Source organism: Ranitomeya imitator, chromosome 3, assembly GCF_032444005.1.
Source record: "Ranitomeya imitator isolate aRanImi1 chromosome 3, aRanImi1.pri, whole genome shotgun sequence".
In the NCBI taxonomy this organism is placed as follows: domain Eukaryota; kingdom Metazoa; phylum Chordata; class Amphibia; order Anura; family Dendrobatidae; genus Ranitomeya; species Ranitomeya imitator.
This window is the reverse complement of record NC_091284.1, coordinates 670,911,566-670,928,090: the sequence shown is the minus strand read 5'-3', so window position 1 is coordinate 670,928,090 and position 16,525 is coordinate 670,911,566. Positions and strand designations below refer to the sequence as shown.

The window sequence follows — 16,525 nt, the reverse complement described above, 5'->3', positions numbered from 1 at the left end:
AACCCTAAAGCAAAACCACGCAAAAGGGGGCAAAAAAAAACCCACCGTGCCGAACTAACGGCACGGCGGTACACCCTTTGCGTCTCAGAGCTTCCAGCAAAACAAAAGACAAGCTGGACAGAAAAAAAGCAACAAAAAAGCAAAAAGCACTTAGCTATACAGAGCAGCAGGTCACAGGAACAATCAGGAGAAGCTCAGATCCAACACTGAAACATTGACAAGGAGCAAGGATAGCAGCATCAGGCGGAGTTAAGTAATGAAGCAGTTAACGAGCTCACCAGAACACCTGAGGAAGGAAGCTCAGAAGCTGCAGTACCACTTGTGACCACAGGAGTGAATTCAGCCACAGAATTCACAACACGCAACTAGAAGTAGCCGTGGGGTGTACCTAACAAACCCTAGACACCTCGTCACAGCCGGAGGACTAAATACCCCTATAGATTGAAATAGGAATACTACCTTGCCTCAGAGCAGAACCCCAAAGGGTAGGCAGCCCCCCACAAATATTGGCTGTGAGTAGGAGAGGAAAGACAAAAACAGGCAGAAAACAGGATTTAGCAAAAGAGGCCACTCTAGCTAAAATAGGAAAGGATAGGACAGAGTTCTAGCGGTCAGTATTAAAACCCTTCCAAAAATATCCACAGCAGATTATACAAAAAATTCCTCCATCTAACTAAAGACGTGGAACGTATATCTGCAACTCCAGAGACTCCTACACTCAGATCAGGAATACAATCAAAAAACAAGCAGACAGCTTGTGTGCCATAGAAAAAGAAACAGACACTTATCTTTGCTGAATTGGCAGCTAAGCAGGAGAAGCCAGACAGAGATCCAACACTTCCCAAGAAACATTGACAACTGGCAAGGGCTAATGAGTCCTGCAAACCTAAATACCCCAGTCAGAATTGCAATCAGCAGATACACCTGTCCAGGACTGCAGCCCAGGGACAACTGCATTACCACCTACAACCACCGGAGGGAGCCCAAAAGCAGAATTCACAACACATCAGTCACTGAGTAGGACCACCCACTGGATTCCTAAAGCCACAATCAGCAAGGATTTACATCAATACATCACAAGTTATACAGAATTTATTCCCACAAAATATATTCTGAATCTGCTCAGCTTTTACTGGTGTGTGCCAGGCAGCCCACTGCATTTTCATTGTGATGCTGTCCCTTACAACTATGCAGCTTGCAGCACAGTTGGGGCTAATTTTCAGTAGTGGTATCTTTTTGAGTGACACGTTCAGTGCAGCTATATGTTGCTTTGTTGTGCTCTCCAGAAGAAAAGCAACATTAAGCCATTTGGTAAATGTTTTTATGTGCCAGTCATGCATTGGGGTGCATACTTCTCATTGTGAGCATATATGGGATCACTAAAAAGTATTAATGTCCTTATACAGCATGTAGCATATATTTTCCATTTATTATAAATATGATTTGATATTACGTTGCTCTCTTTTTGAAAAATACAAAGAGGGACGCAGCGTGACCAGAGCTCCATCTTGTCTATTATAAGAGGAGGCCATTTATCTCTGCCCCATAAGAGCTCTTTCTCATTAGCCGGCTTTCCTGCTTCCAATAAAAGGCAGGTAATTGCAGTAATAACCGTGGTGTGATCACACAGTATTGTCATTTCTATCAGCGCAAGGAAAGACACGTTCTCCTTGGCTCTTGTTTTGTGCTATAAACATTGTAATAACTGCAGTAAACAGGGAAACAAATCTCCTTTTTGAGTGTGAGGCCATTGTATTTGATTGCAGGGATGGTCTCATGTTGGGTAATTATTGTGCGGTGTTTTGACAACCTGACTGTGACAGTCCCATGAATTTCAGCTATAAATTTACAGAACAAAAATCTCTGCTCAGTATATGCACAGTTTTACTCGTCCCTAAGATGTACGGTAGTTGGTAAGGATCTGTAGGTGGCTGTCACCTTTGGTCACCTCTATTAGACTAAATCATGTATTTGCTCATGTTTAGTATGTACGCCTGGAAAACACCCAAAGTGCATGCTAACATTTTCATTAAGCTTCATTTTCAGTTGTAGGCCAGAGTCTGGCCAGTATGAAGACATAAAACGCATGGAATAGCACCGTAAACTAGACTATTCTATCCATCCCATGGATGGAATAGAAAAAGGATATATAAATCACATATAGTACATGCGCTTCTCACAAAATTAGAATATCATCAAAAAGTTAATATTTTTCAGTTCTCCAATGCAAAACGTGAAACTCATATATTATATCGAGTAATTACAGAGTGATCTATTTCAAGTGTTTGATTAGTGTTTATCAGATTAGGTGGCAAAAACCCGATGACAAATTCCCTTTTAGCGGATTTGTTGCTAGGTTTATTTCAACTGGTATAAACCATCAAAAATAACATAAATTTGTTGTTATTTCGTTTTTTTTTCTTACTACGTGGTCAAACACCTCTTATGTAAAAGTACTTTTAGACTACTGCACTCAGCTATCCCACAGTTTGCCTTTCCAAGTCCCATGTTAGAGATCTGACTTGGGACTTAGAAGATCTGACAACTGCAAATATGCTCGTTGTGTTTAATGAGACAAGGTTTAACTCTGCTGTACTGTGTTGGTTATAATTAGGCACAGCTCTGCAGCAGAGACAAAGATCACTTCTGTTGTACTGTGTTAGTTCTGATCTCACTGCAGCACAGTGATTGATTTTGAGAGCAAAGAGTCAGTCATTACATGTCTCACACTGGTAACGCCCCCTTTATTTAAAATAAGCTCTAAAAGCAGAACGACCCTGTAGATTCACTTCCAAATAAAAGTAACTAAAACATGACAAGTAGTACACCTGAGAAAATATAAATTATTAATATTGACTGCACCCCATACGTTGGTGAGAGATTCACATCACTGTGAATAATGCTACTGTTCTTCTGGTTATCATGGTCATTATCACATAGTATTGGCAAAAACCTTTCTTGACTTTTATCGTGTCTCATTCACTTTAGCAATGAAAATATTTCTCTGTGTCTCTAGGGAAGACTTGATGATGGACGAGTGATTGATAGCTCTCTCTCTCGGGATCCACTTTTGGTGGTGCTTGGAAAGAAACAAGTGATACCAGGTAATCCAAGCTTAGATTATGGTTTCTCAAGGTTTACTCAAAGCCATGAGAACATATACCACAGGTTATATTGTATATGTTTTGTGTCCCTATGCCACCATGACAATTTTGAATACTTTAGAAGAACATTGTGCCTGAAAAGTGTATGTCTTGTACTTGAAAAAAAAAGAGCCATCACTTACCAAAAATATGCATCACAATTTTTTGCCAGTTATATGTGCCACTGTTCTCTCTCCAGTCTGGTGTTATTTTTTGTGCTCTGTTCCTCTGATATGATCTCCTCTTCCCTGTAAGTAAATGTAATCTTTTTAGCCAATTGGACGTGGTACTCAGGAGACCCATACAGAAGAATTTGAGAGGCATGCCCACTTACTAAAAAATGACCAGATTTACACACAGGGAGGAGAGGGCTACATCACAGGATCGGAGAGGTGCAGGAACAAAAGTAAAACAAAGCCGAATTCAGGAGACCAGAGACACGTACATGGATAAACCATTACATATGGAAAGAATTATATCTATAAAGAACATTTATCAGCTGTTTGTAATTGTATGTACTGTGCTAGACTGTTTCCATCCCGGCTCTTACATTGGGAACCTGTGGGTGGCCGATACGACGGTAATGCACCTGTTTGAAATATCTGTTTAGCATAGGCGTCAAATGCCTTTCCTGGTGTATACCATAAATTGTGTCCATAAATGTCATATAAAGACTTGCATATGAGCTTTAATACATTAAGATCTAAAAGGGTTTATGCTAAATATGGAATCCATAGGGGATAACTTTAATATTGTGGGGGGTGATCGCTGAGACCCCTACTAATCCTGAGAATGGGCTCTGAAAAGGCCAACCGTCCCTCAGTAAATGAATGGAGCAGAGGGCTCTTCTACGCCCTGTTCTTGGAAATCTGGAGGGTTCGCAGTGATCAGAAAGTTATCCCCTATCCTTAGAATAGGGGATTGCTTCCTCACTTGGGAAAAGAAAACTTAATCTTGATCCACAGCCAGGAAGAATAATTTCTAGTCTGGGATGCAGCATTGTGGCGGATACATTATTCTCATTTCAGGGCTTGCTTCTATTATTGTTTCAGGGAATTAGTCTACATCAGGCCATGTCTTTACTGCCGCGCATCACTTCTCACTTATGCTTCTTATAGCTTAACAGCTGCTGTATTGTAAGAGGATGGAAGCTGCTGGAGAGAGAACATACTTATTACTGGAGTGTCCAGAGCAAGAGAACATCAAACATTTTACATTTCATGCCTGATATTTCCTATCTCGGCTGAGCAGCCGCTCTAAAAGCCCATTTATTAGAGCGTCAGGAATGTATTTTACAAGCGGCACTAAGGAAACTACATGTCTATTGGTTATAGAGCTTGCTGGACCGAACTATTTCATCCTGCTTTTAGGAGACCGGAGCTCTCCTTTTTACACTCTTCATGCTATTCGTAAAGTACTGCACCAAATAGATACAAAATTAAATTATTTCCGTTTAGACAGGTTTTAAATGAACACAGAATATGATTGTGGTATTAATAAAGTAAGCAATCATTTTCCGTAACCTTCTTTTAGTTTGTCTCTTAAGTTATGTGCATAAAATAATGACAATCACACTAAATTATTTACATGATCACACACTTTGGTTTTATCATTTTTATATTGAGGAATCCGATCTAAGTTGCTTTATCACTTACATTATAAATACAACAGGGACAGTGAGGGGGAGTCACCGTTGAGATGGGGTGCCGTTTCGTTTATCCAGGGTGCCAATCTCTGCAGCTAGGCAGTACCAGTCCTAGGTATTATATTAGGGATTTGCAGGTTTCTGGATGTTGCCTGCATTATAGCTACATAAATTCTGATAATGTGTCGTGATAAGATACAGTGCTTTGTGAATATATTCACGACCTTGGGATTTTTTTGTGCTTTGCTACCTCACAACCTGGAATTTCACAGTTTTTTTTAAGGTTTGCGTCAGTTCATGTGAAGAGCATGCCTATAACTGTGAGCATTTGGTTTTCTTGGGATAAAATAACTTAGAACTTCAGTGTACATAACTATTCACACACCCCTAAAGTCAGTATTTTGTAGAGCCTCCTTTTACAGCAATTAACGCTGCAAGTCACTTTGGATACGTCTCTATGAGCTTTGCACATTTTGCCACTGGGGTATTTGCCCATTCTTCAAGGCAGAACTGTTCCAGCTCCTTCAAGGTACTGTAGATGGTTTCCTCTGGTGAACAGCAATCTTCAAATCTGACCACAGATTCTCAATTGGATTAAGGTCTATGGTTTTCAAAAATATTTACACATTTCCCCTTAAACCACTTTAGTGTTGCTTTAGCAGTATGCATTGAGTCATTGTCTTGTTGGAAGGTAAACCTCTGTCCCAGTCTCAAAACACTGACAAACTGAAAAACTCAAGAATATCACTGTATTTCGCACCATCCATCTTCCCCTCAACTCGGACCATTTTCTCTGTCCCTGTTGCTGAGAAACTACCCTCACAGCATAATGCTACCACCATGTTTCACTGTGGGGATGGTGTTCTTGGAGTCATGAGCTGTGCTTGTTTGGCGTCAGACATAGCATTTGCCTTGGTGGTGAAAAAGTTCAGTTTTAGCTTCATCTGACCATAGCACTTTCCTCCTATACATTTTTTTTTTTTTTTTTTTAATTCGTTTATTAATTTCAGAATAAAACAAACATTACACAGATTGCATTTGTCATTGTCAGTTATACCACAGGATACAGATAATTACAGAGATATATCCTATCCAAAATTTACAGGGGTAATACATTGTGCATGTTAAATCACTAGTACCTTATGAAATACCTATTGTTAACTTTAACTACTTTAACCATCTATAGTAAGTCGCCAAAAGGAAAATCATACGCAAATCCTGCTCTGCAAACGATGTCCCCAAAACCACCCATCCATCTCCCCGCACACACATCTAGCCAGTATAGATTATATAGTATGATAAGAGGAGTTCCATCTACCCCAGATCTTTTCAAATTTACCTGGACATCCTCTATTTTGGTATAGTGTTTTTTCATACGGGATAATCGAATTCACCAAATCCATCCAAGCTCTAAGAGTCGGGGGGGAACCACCCATCCATCTTAATGCCAACACCTTCCGTGCCATGAAGAGTGTCTCACGAAGGAAGATCCCAGTATAGTGATCCCACGTTTCCGCATCCCATACCCCGAATAAACAGGTCAATGGCTCAAGTGGGACAGGAATCGACAATAAAGATGTTAGTAGTGTCGTCACCTCTTTCCAGTAATGTAGAACTACCGGGCACCTCCAAATCATGTGAATAAAATCTGCATCATGTGTACAACACCGTAAACAATCTGACGAGAGGAGGCGACCCATTTTGAAAAGTCGTGTCGGGGTCAAATATGTCTGGTATATAATATATAACTGGGTCATCTTATTGTTTACTGAAGGAGAAACTTTAGTTGGAGATTCCAAAATTTCCTCCCATTCCTCCCCCAGTACATCAGGAAGAAGTTTCTCCCATTTCCCTTTGATAGAATTGATGGTGGACCCATCTCCGACAGATAATAGATATGTATACAAAGAGGAAATCAGTCCTTGGGGTCCCTGCGATTTGAGAATGCCTATCAGAGGTAAAGATGAAATCGCTCGACCTGTACCAACACTTCGCATGTGCGACTGGAAAGCTGACCTTAGCTGTAGATACCGGAAAAATTGAGATCTCGGGATGTTATAAGTTTTTTGCAGTTGTTCAAATGATACAAAAACCCCTTGGGCATGTACGTCACCTACCGAGAGAACACCACATGAGATCCAGAAATCAGTAGATGGGTGATTCAGTAGCTCTGGGATACAACTATTATTCCACAATGGCATTTCAGCTACTATATCTACAAATTTAATAACTCTTTTAATTTGTCTCCATATTAATCTTGCCAATCGGAGTAAAGGTAGTAAACGAGGAGTACTGACTTTCTCTATCTCCAAGAACCCCAGTGGGCAATCAATCCGGGCAGAGTGAAGTAAATGACTCTCAGAGTTGGGCAGAGAGTTATTGGGCATCCATTTATTTATCGCCTTAGCTTGTCCAGCAAGATAGTACAAATAAAAATTTGGTAAGGCCACCCCACCCCCTTTTTTCGGTCTCTGCAGAGTAGATAATTTAAGTTTAGGCCTAGTCTTCCCCCATATAAAGGATGTGATTAAGGAATTTAATTTTGTAAAGAAAGACTTAGGTATTGACATAGCACTATGTTGAAAGCAGTAATTAAGCTTGGGAAGCAATATCATTTTGATTAAATTAATGCGGCCTGCAACAGAGAGAGGGAGTTTGCTCCAAGTTATGAATTTAGATTTGACCATATCCAGTAACGGATAGATGTTAAATTGAAGGTCCAGCCGTATACATTGAGACATATGGATACCTAAATATTTGAAATTAGAAACGATAGGCAGAGGCGATAGAGCCTCGAGATCGGGCATCGGAGTGTGAGATAGAGGCATCAGGGCAGATTTATCCCAATTTATATAAAGACCAGAGAATTTACTGAATTTATCTATGGTCGCTATTACTTGTGGCAATGTTTCTTCCATTTTATCCATAAATATTATCATATCATCGGCATAGAGTCCTATACTGTCCACACGGTCCGCAATATTTATTCCCTTAAGATCCATAGAGGATCTTATGCGTATTGCCAAGGCCTCTATTGCAAGGGCAAAAAGGGCCGGGGACAGAGGACATCCTTGGCGGGTTCCTCTGTGCAGGGTAAAAGAATCAGAGATGGAGTTATTCACAATTATACGGGCCTTGGGATTCTTATATAATGTGTCTATCCCTCTAATAAATTTATCCCCAAAACCGTATTTCCGTAGGCACGCAGATAGGAAAGGCCACTCAAGAGAGTCAAACGCCTTGGCCGTGTCTAGCGATGCTAATGCCCAATTATTATCTAACTCCAGAGAACTGTATTGAATCACCGATTGGACCCGCCTGATATTGATGGAAGTGCTTTTTCCAGGCATAAAGCCGGTTTGGTCTGGGTGTACAAGGTCCAGTATGATTGTGTTCAGCCTAGTAGCTAAAATTTTGGTGAAGATTTTGTAATCTACATTTACAAGAGATATGGGGCGATACGATCCACACTCCAGAGGATCCTTTCCCTCCTTCTTAAGTACAATAATATTTGCATCGTAAAATGTTTCGGGCATGAATTCTCCCTCCCATATATTCCGAAGTACCTTCAGTAAAAGTGGTGCCAAGTGGCCTCGATATTTCTTATATAACTCAACGGGAAATCCGTCAGGTCCCGGGGCCTTCCCAGTGGCCATATCCGTGATAGCTTGCTCTACTTCCTCTAAGGTAAACTCAGCCTCCATGAAGGCTTGCTGGGCTGGACTCAGTGAGGGGAACGCTATATCCGATAGATAGTCTAAACATTCTTGGACACCAAGATCACTACTAGCCCTATATAATGATTTATAATAATCATGAAAACACCGGAGAATCCCTTCAGTAGAGGATACCAATGTACCGTCAAGTGCCTGGATTTGTAATATTGTATTAGAGGTGTTATGTTGGCGTACTAAAAAAGCTAGAAATGTACTGGCCTGGTTCCCCAATTCGAAGTAGGATTGACGGGTAAAGAATAATTTGCGTTTTGATTTAGTGTCTATATATTGAGTATATAACCTCTGGGAAGTAAGCCATTCCGCCCTGTTACCACTAGTTTGGTTAGCCACATAGGCGGCCTCCGAGTCTCTCAACCGTCGCTCCATCTCCCCATCTTCCCCCGCCGTTATCCGTTTGATATAAGAGATCGTGGAGGATAGACATCCCCTTAAGTATGCTTTTAGAGTATCCCAAAATAAACCAAGATTTGGAGGGTCTGGATGAGTGTAGATAAAGCATTTCAGCTGATCAACCGTTCTATCACTAGAATCTATTACTTTCAACCAAAAGGGGTTCAATTTCCAGGGTATATTATTATTTAATTTACCGTATTTAAGTTTAAGAATCACTGGACTATGATCCGATACCCCCCTATTGCCATGTTCAACACTATCCACCCATAATGCCAGGCCGCAAGATCCAAATATGTAGTCTATACGAGATAGAGACCGCTTAGTTGATGAATGGCAAGTGTATTCCTTTACCTCAGGGTGACGTATTCTCCACAAGTCCAACCATCCACTACCATCCATAAACAGTGCCAATTGTGAGGGGGACTGGGGAGAAGGCCCTCCAGATATCACGTCGTCAAGCCTCAATCTATCCATGGAATTATCCATGACTAAATTAAAATCCCCCATACAAATAACGCTAGCATCAGGATAATTTAGGGAGAAACCCATTGCCATGCGAAGAATCGATATATTGGCCGGGGGGGGGATTATAGACACATAATATCACATATTCCTGTGTGTTAATAAAGGCGTGTACAAAAACAAAGCGACCCTCTGGATCTCGTCGTGCCTCTCTAGCTTCCCATCTAACATTCCTATGTATCAGCAGTGAGACCCCTCTTGAATAACTGGTATGGAATGCGTGAAGGGACCATTGCACCCAGGGCTTTTGTGTACATTTAACTGTGTCTCTGGTCAGATGTGTTTCTACAAGAGCTACCACATGGGGATGATAGCGTTTAATCTGCGAAAAGACCTTTATTTTCTTTCGGGGAGTCTTAATACCCCGTATTTTCCACGTCATGCATATAATCTCAGACCCCATATCTACACTTAGAAAAAGGAAAAATATACACCATAATCTGAACAGGAATCAGGGACATACCGCAGAGCACAAAATTACCAATGGTGACTAACAAACTTATCAAACAATCAAAACTGGTATAAAAACCCATACAAAACAAAACTTGAACAGTAGAGGAGTATAATCCTACACTCCTACAGTCAGATAGCAAAGGGGATACCCTCACTGAAACCAGCGTCCGGTATTTTTTGATAAGCTCAGCACCTATACAAAGAGCTCCAATTTGTGTTGCCATTGAACAATTATAACAGCTCAGGAGTCCGGTACACCAGACACCTTGTATGACCGCAACCATTCGGCTGCCTCCGCCGGATCTGTAAAGAACAGGGAAGAACCCTCATGGACAACGCGGAGCCGAGCCGGATAAAGCATGGAGTAGACAATGTTTTTATCCCTGAGCTGCTACTTAACTTCCATGAACCGAACCCGCTGCTTTTGGAGCTCCATGGAGAAATCAGGGAAGATTGAAATTGCAGCATTATTGAACTTAATAGGGCCCTTCTGTCGCGCCAAGCGAAGAATCGCATCTGTCTCTGCAATTGAGGAGACGCGCCAAAAAAGGCCGGGGCGGAGTTCCGGGGGGAAGAGGTCTGGTTGGGACCCTATGAGCCCTCTCCACAGAAAATGTTGAGGAGAATCCATCTCCCAGGGAGGTTTTAAGCCAATCCTCTAGAAATTGCTCAGGTTGCTGACCCTCCGAACGTTCCGGTAGGCCGATAATTCGAATATTATTGCGGCGCAGTCTGTTTTCCAGGTCATCTGCTTTTTGTTTCCAGGCATTTACAGAACCGGCAGCCTTTGACAACTTAGCTTCCATAGGGGTAATGGTGTCTTCTATATGAGACACTCTTGTTTCAATTTCCGAGATACGTCCTCTCATAGCTTGCATATCGTGGCGCAGACGGCCCACTTCTGTGTGTACGTCTTCTATCTTTTCAGTAAGAGAAGATCTAGTGAGGGATATGGCCTGCACTAATTGCTCAGACGCTTGTTTAAGAGTCAGATCATCTTGCTCTCCCTCCTCATTACTGTCAGAGAGACGATTTTTCCCCCGTTGGTTCTGTGTAGGATTATTTCTGAGAGTGCGTATATTATCAGGGGCATCTTCTCTGGCATATTTCCTTAATTTGTCAGCAGCCCCAGCACCTTTGGAATGATGCATAGTGATCAGCAGAAGGGCCCCACAAAAGGATCACCTTTATAGTTATGGCTAGTCTATTCCACAGCAACAGTCCCAGCAGAGTTAAATATCCAAGCAGATCCTAGAAGGGTTACTGGCCAGGCAGAAAGATTGTCAGGGGTTAATGAAGTAGCAACTGAGGATTCCTCCAGGCACTGCGCCTTGAAGCAGCCTCACAGCCCCCACAGGCAGAGCAGCAGGGAGGGGGTTAATCCCTCCAGAGTTATGGCGCCAGCAGGGGTTTATCTGATAAGGGGGATGCAGGGCCCAATCTTCCAGGGCACACACCGCACCACCCCCCTACTATTTCAGGTTATCAGCTCACTCCTCAAGCTGCACCGCTGATGAACTGTAAAGCACCGCTCTCCTTGCTGCTGGAGTGCGCGCTATGATAAGGTCTGCTGCCTCCCCGGGCACTGCCGACCACTCCAGACCCCGCACCTGTTATCCGGCGTTCCCCAGCGCTCCTTCACTGCAGCGCAGGCATCTGCTGTGTCTCAGGGGAAGAGACACCCGGCTGGTGCTGCGTCCTGCCCGCCGGAGCGTGTGCACAAAAATGGCCGCTGCAGCCCAGGGATTCTGTCGCCCCTCCAGGCCGCCTCCACGTCTGTCGCCCCAGGACTCCAAAACTGCCAGTCAAAGAGACCACCGGGCTCCTGAGGTCCTGAGAGTACCGTTCCGGCCGGTACAATCAGTGGTTTAGGGTTTTTTTATGGCATGATACGAGTCAGGATGGCCGGAGCTCCACGAGGTGCGACTTCTCTCTAAAGTTACATAGCCACGCCCCTTCCTCCTATACATTTGATGAATCTCCCACGTCTTTTGGCAAACTCAAAATGACCCTTAATTTTTGTGTGTAAGGCTACTTTCACACTAGCGTTAACTGCAATCCGTCACAATGCGTCGTTTTGCAGAAAAAACACATCCTGCAAAAGTGCTTGCAGGATGCGTTTTTTCCCCATAGACTTGTATTGAGGACACATTGCAACGGATTGCCACAAGTTGCATCCGTCGTGCGACGGATGCGTCGTGCTTTGGCGGACCGTCGGGAGCAAAAAACGCTACAATGTAACGTTTTTTGCTCCTGACGGCCCGCTTTTTCCGACCGCGCATGCGCGGCCGGAACTCCGCCCCCACCTCCCCGCACCTCACAATGGGGCAGCGGATGCGCCGGAGAAATGCATCCGCTGCCTCCGTTGTGCAGTGCGTTAAACGCTAGCGTCGGAATCTCTGCCCAACGCATTGCGACGGGGAGATTCCGACGCTAGTGTGAAAGTAGCCTAAGTAAAGGCTTTTTTCTGGTCGCCCTTCTATAAAGGCCACCTCTATGGGGTGTACGACTTATTGTGGTCATATGGACAGATACTCCAGTCTCTGCTTTGGAACTCTGCAGCTCCTTCAGGGTTAACTTTGGTCTCTGTGCTGCTTATCGCACTAATGACTTTCTTGCCCTGGTTGAGAGTTTTAGTGTGCGTCCCTCTCTTGGCAGGTTTATTGTGGTACCATGTTGTTTACATTTGATGATAATGGATTTGATGGTACTTTGGGAGATCATAAGAGTCATCCCTGACTTGTACTTCTCAACAACTTTGTCTCTGACTTGTTTGGAGATCTCCTTTGTCTTCATGTTGTTTGGTTAGTGGTGCCTCTTGCTTAATGGTGTTGCAGCCTCTGGCCTTTTGAAAAAGGTGTGTATATACTGACAGACCATGTGACACAGGTAGAGTTCCTTTCTCTAGTCATATGCCTTATGAAGGTAATGGCTTGAATCAGAAATGTCTAGGGGCTTCATTGCAAAAGGGGTGAATATATATGCACATGCCAATTTTTAGTTATTTAATCCCATAAATTTGATTTATGCCTAAATTTTTCTAACGTCACTTCAACAACTTAGACTATTTAGTGCTGATGCGTTACACACAAATCAGATTACAAAAATATTTAAATACAGATTATTATGTAACAGAATAGATAAAAAGCCAAGGGGGTGAATACTTTCTCAAGCCACTGAAAAAAACACCTTCACAATACAGATGGACAATACCCCAAAACATTCTGCGAAAGTAACTCAGAAGTTTTTTTTAAGGCAAAGAAGTGGAATATTCTGCAATGACCTAGTCAATCACCAGATCTCAACCCCACCGAGCATGAATTTCACATGCCTAAGACAAAACTTAATGCAGAAAGACTCACAAACAAGCAACAACTGAAATCATCTGCAGTAAGGCTACGTTCACATTTGCGGCTTTGGACGCAGCGGCATCGCCGCAAAACAACGCACGCGTCATGTTTCCCTATCTTTAACATTGGGGACGCATGTGCGTTCGTTTTCATGCGTTTTGGTGCGTTTTGCGACGCATGCGTCCTTTCGACGCACCTGGCAGTGCGTTGCAAACGCAACATGTTGCATTTTTTCTGCGTCCAAAATTTTTAAAAAACGCTTGCGTCGCACTTGCGTTGTATTTGCGTCGTCGAAACTTCAAATCCTCCATTGAAGTGTATTGGCAACGCAGAAGACGCAAGTACTTGCGTTGTTGTGCGTTGTAGGACGCATGCGTTCTTTACTTTAAAAATAGAGAAACTGAAAAGACCCTATATATTAAAAAAGGGTTGAACGCATGCGTTAAAAATGCATGCGTTCTACTTGCGTCTTTCGTGCGTCGTGCGTCCAAAGCCACAAATGTGAACGTAGCCTAAAGCATCACAAAAGAGGAAACCCAGTGTTTGGTGATGTCCATGGCTTCTAGACTTCAAGCAGCCATTGTCTGCAAAGGATTCTCTACAAAGTATCAAAAAATTAGCATTTTATTTACGGTAATGTTTATTTGTCCGAAATGAGAAGTCTTTGCAGAAAAATGGTTGCAATTCCTAAATGTTTCACAGGAGATTTTTGTTCATCTTTAACCTCTTAACGACCACTGATATGCCTTTTAACGACAGCCGTAAAGAAGCCTTATCCCCCAGTACCAGTTTTTGATGGGGCACAGGAATAAATAAATAGCAACTCCTCCCCACAGGCGCATATTCCATGGATGACACCTGTATATGACAGCTGACACCCTGCAGTATCCACCCCAACTGGTTTTGGAACCGATCGGAGCCAATTAACCTATTAAATATTGCTGTCAATCGCTACCTCAGCATCTAAGTGGTTGAAAGGGGATTAAAAGACACCCTTTGACAGGATCAATCCCAGATCATAATTATTGGTGCCGATCATTGCCATGGTACCTAGAGGTCATCTGGTAACCCAATGGTATTGTGACCTGTTAGACCCAACTATATGCAGGGTCTAACAGGGTGTGTCAGTGAGACACTGACAGGTCTCAGACCCTGCACTACATGAGTACTGCAATGCATGAATGAAGCCAGTGATCAAAGTAAAAATTATACATGTCCCACAGTGGAACTAAGGTAAAAAGTAAAAAAAAAAGTGGAATAAAACGTGTAAAGAAGTAAAAAAACACAAAAAAGCTGAAACAAATCACAAAAAGCTGTTTTGACACTAAAAAATATGACTCTTACAAGAAGAAAAGGAAAAACGAAAGTGCAAAGCTGAAATTTGACCGCAGCAAAAAGGGATTAAAAATGTTTTACTATTTTGCTTGTGCAGATTCTCTGCAGCTCCTGTACATATCTGATTGTGCTGCTGCTTCTGATATACAGCTGACAACCACTGCTCCTTGCTGTATTATCATAGGACTGGTATTCGCTCTGTTCTTCTCCATTCTTTCACACAGCAGAGCAATCTGTTAAAAAGGACTAGAAGACCAAAAGTCCGTAGGGCAAGATATCACACAGGCTGTGAGAAAGGAGAACCCCCTGCTGAATGTGTGGGGAATGGAAGAGATCACAGCAGCAGTATAGAGGGCAGAGAATAAAGAACTGAAGATTGCACTACTAAAACTTTAACTCCCTGTAGTTACTAAAAACCTTACGTCAGATACAGGCACATTGTTTATGTTGCATTTTTCTTTTTCTCTCCAACTGGGCTGGCACTGAAAATACTGTGTTTCCAAATATAAGCTGAAAACAATTGTTAAACTTAATACATTACTCCATTTCCACAACTTCTTGGCTTTCACTGAAGTTAACCTTAAAAAGTTCAACATTCATTCTAAAATGAGACTCCAGATGCTAAAGTAACCACTATCAAATCCTGAAAACAGAGCAGCTGTCTGGTGTCTCCCAGCTGAAAATGTAATGTTTAGTCCGGAGGGTATAATGGAAATGAAGGTAATGAGATTGTGTATCCAGCTTGTATTAAATGTCATTCTCTTTTGTTTGACGGTTTAGAAGATGCAAACCACAAAAGGCCATGCATGTCTGCTACGGAGTTAACTAGTTATATGCTGCAGTTCATTAGTCACCAACATCTGATGTAAACCTCCTGGGTTAAAAGGGTTGTTTGGTCAAAACCAATAAGTCTGCAGTCATTCTATGTGACTACAGACTTATGAATCTACCCCAGCGCACGCACTGTGCACTGCGGGGATTCACCGGTTTCTGATCCGGGATCAGAGGGTATGTATTAGTTATACATCCTCCCGGGCGTGACCTCGACTCTATACAACGGTATGGATTGAGGCTGCGCCCACTGGCCAGGAGTATGTATAACTCATACATACCCTTCCGTCCATGGTCTGAAACCGGCAAATTCCCGCAGCACACAGGGGAATTCATAAGTCTGAAGTCACACAGAGTGACTGCAGACTTATCGGTTTTGACCGGACAACCCGTTTAAGGGTATATTCACACAAACCGATACTGTGTCTCACGGCGAAACATTTTCAGTTTACACCAAATTACCAGAGTTCTGCAATGCAACTTTTTCCCATATAGTTTTTACAGGTGAAACATTTTTTTTTTTTTTTGACCACTACCATTGGCCTTGTAAATGCACCCAAATAATTACAGGGGTAAACTCTTGTCATAGATTTATGGCATATCAATGTATATGTCATAGGTGTATAGTAGATGCAGATCTTACCAATGACACCGGCATCTATCATGCAAACGGGACCCTGTTAGGTGCTGCTGTCAGTGGAGAGGTGGATGGAATTTCACCTGTACAAATGAATGGGAATTTCTACAATCTTATGGCAGTTTCATGAGTCAGGTCCCTGATCTCGAGGTGGAAGCAAGTCCTATTGTTAGGATCCACGTGTGAATGACCCTTTAGCCAAAGTAGCCATCATCTGAATTTGGATAATGTCTTCTATTGCTATATACAGTATGTATTTTAATTGCTTGATTTGATTTATCTTTATTACTTTATATGTCCATATGCATCAATAGTTTTTACTTACATATTTCTGTAAAATACACTTTTTTACAGTAGGTCATGTCATGGTGTTTGGTTATATGCATTAAAAGATGGGGGATAAATATATGATGGCTGGGGGACCCACACTGGTCCTGTATCCCCATTAGAATGGAGTGGTGGTCATGAAGACACACGAC

The 16,525-nt window shown here is 42.4% G+C and overlaps 1 protein-coding gene across 1 annotated transcript in view; it reads left to right on the top strand.

The window, feature by feature from the left end:
* Window positions 1-16,525, top strand: part of FKBP11 (FKBP prolyl isomerase 11) — a 107,581-nt gene that overhangs the window by 37,851 nt on the left and 53,205 nt on the right. The window contains exon 3 of the mRNA XM_069758341.1: window positions 3,017-3,104. Within this exon, the coding sequence (XP_069614442.1) occupies window positions 3,017-3,104 (88 nt within the window). The remainder of the gene's footprint in view (window positions 1-3,016; window positions 3,105-16,525) is intronic.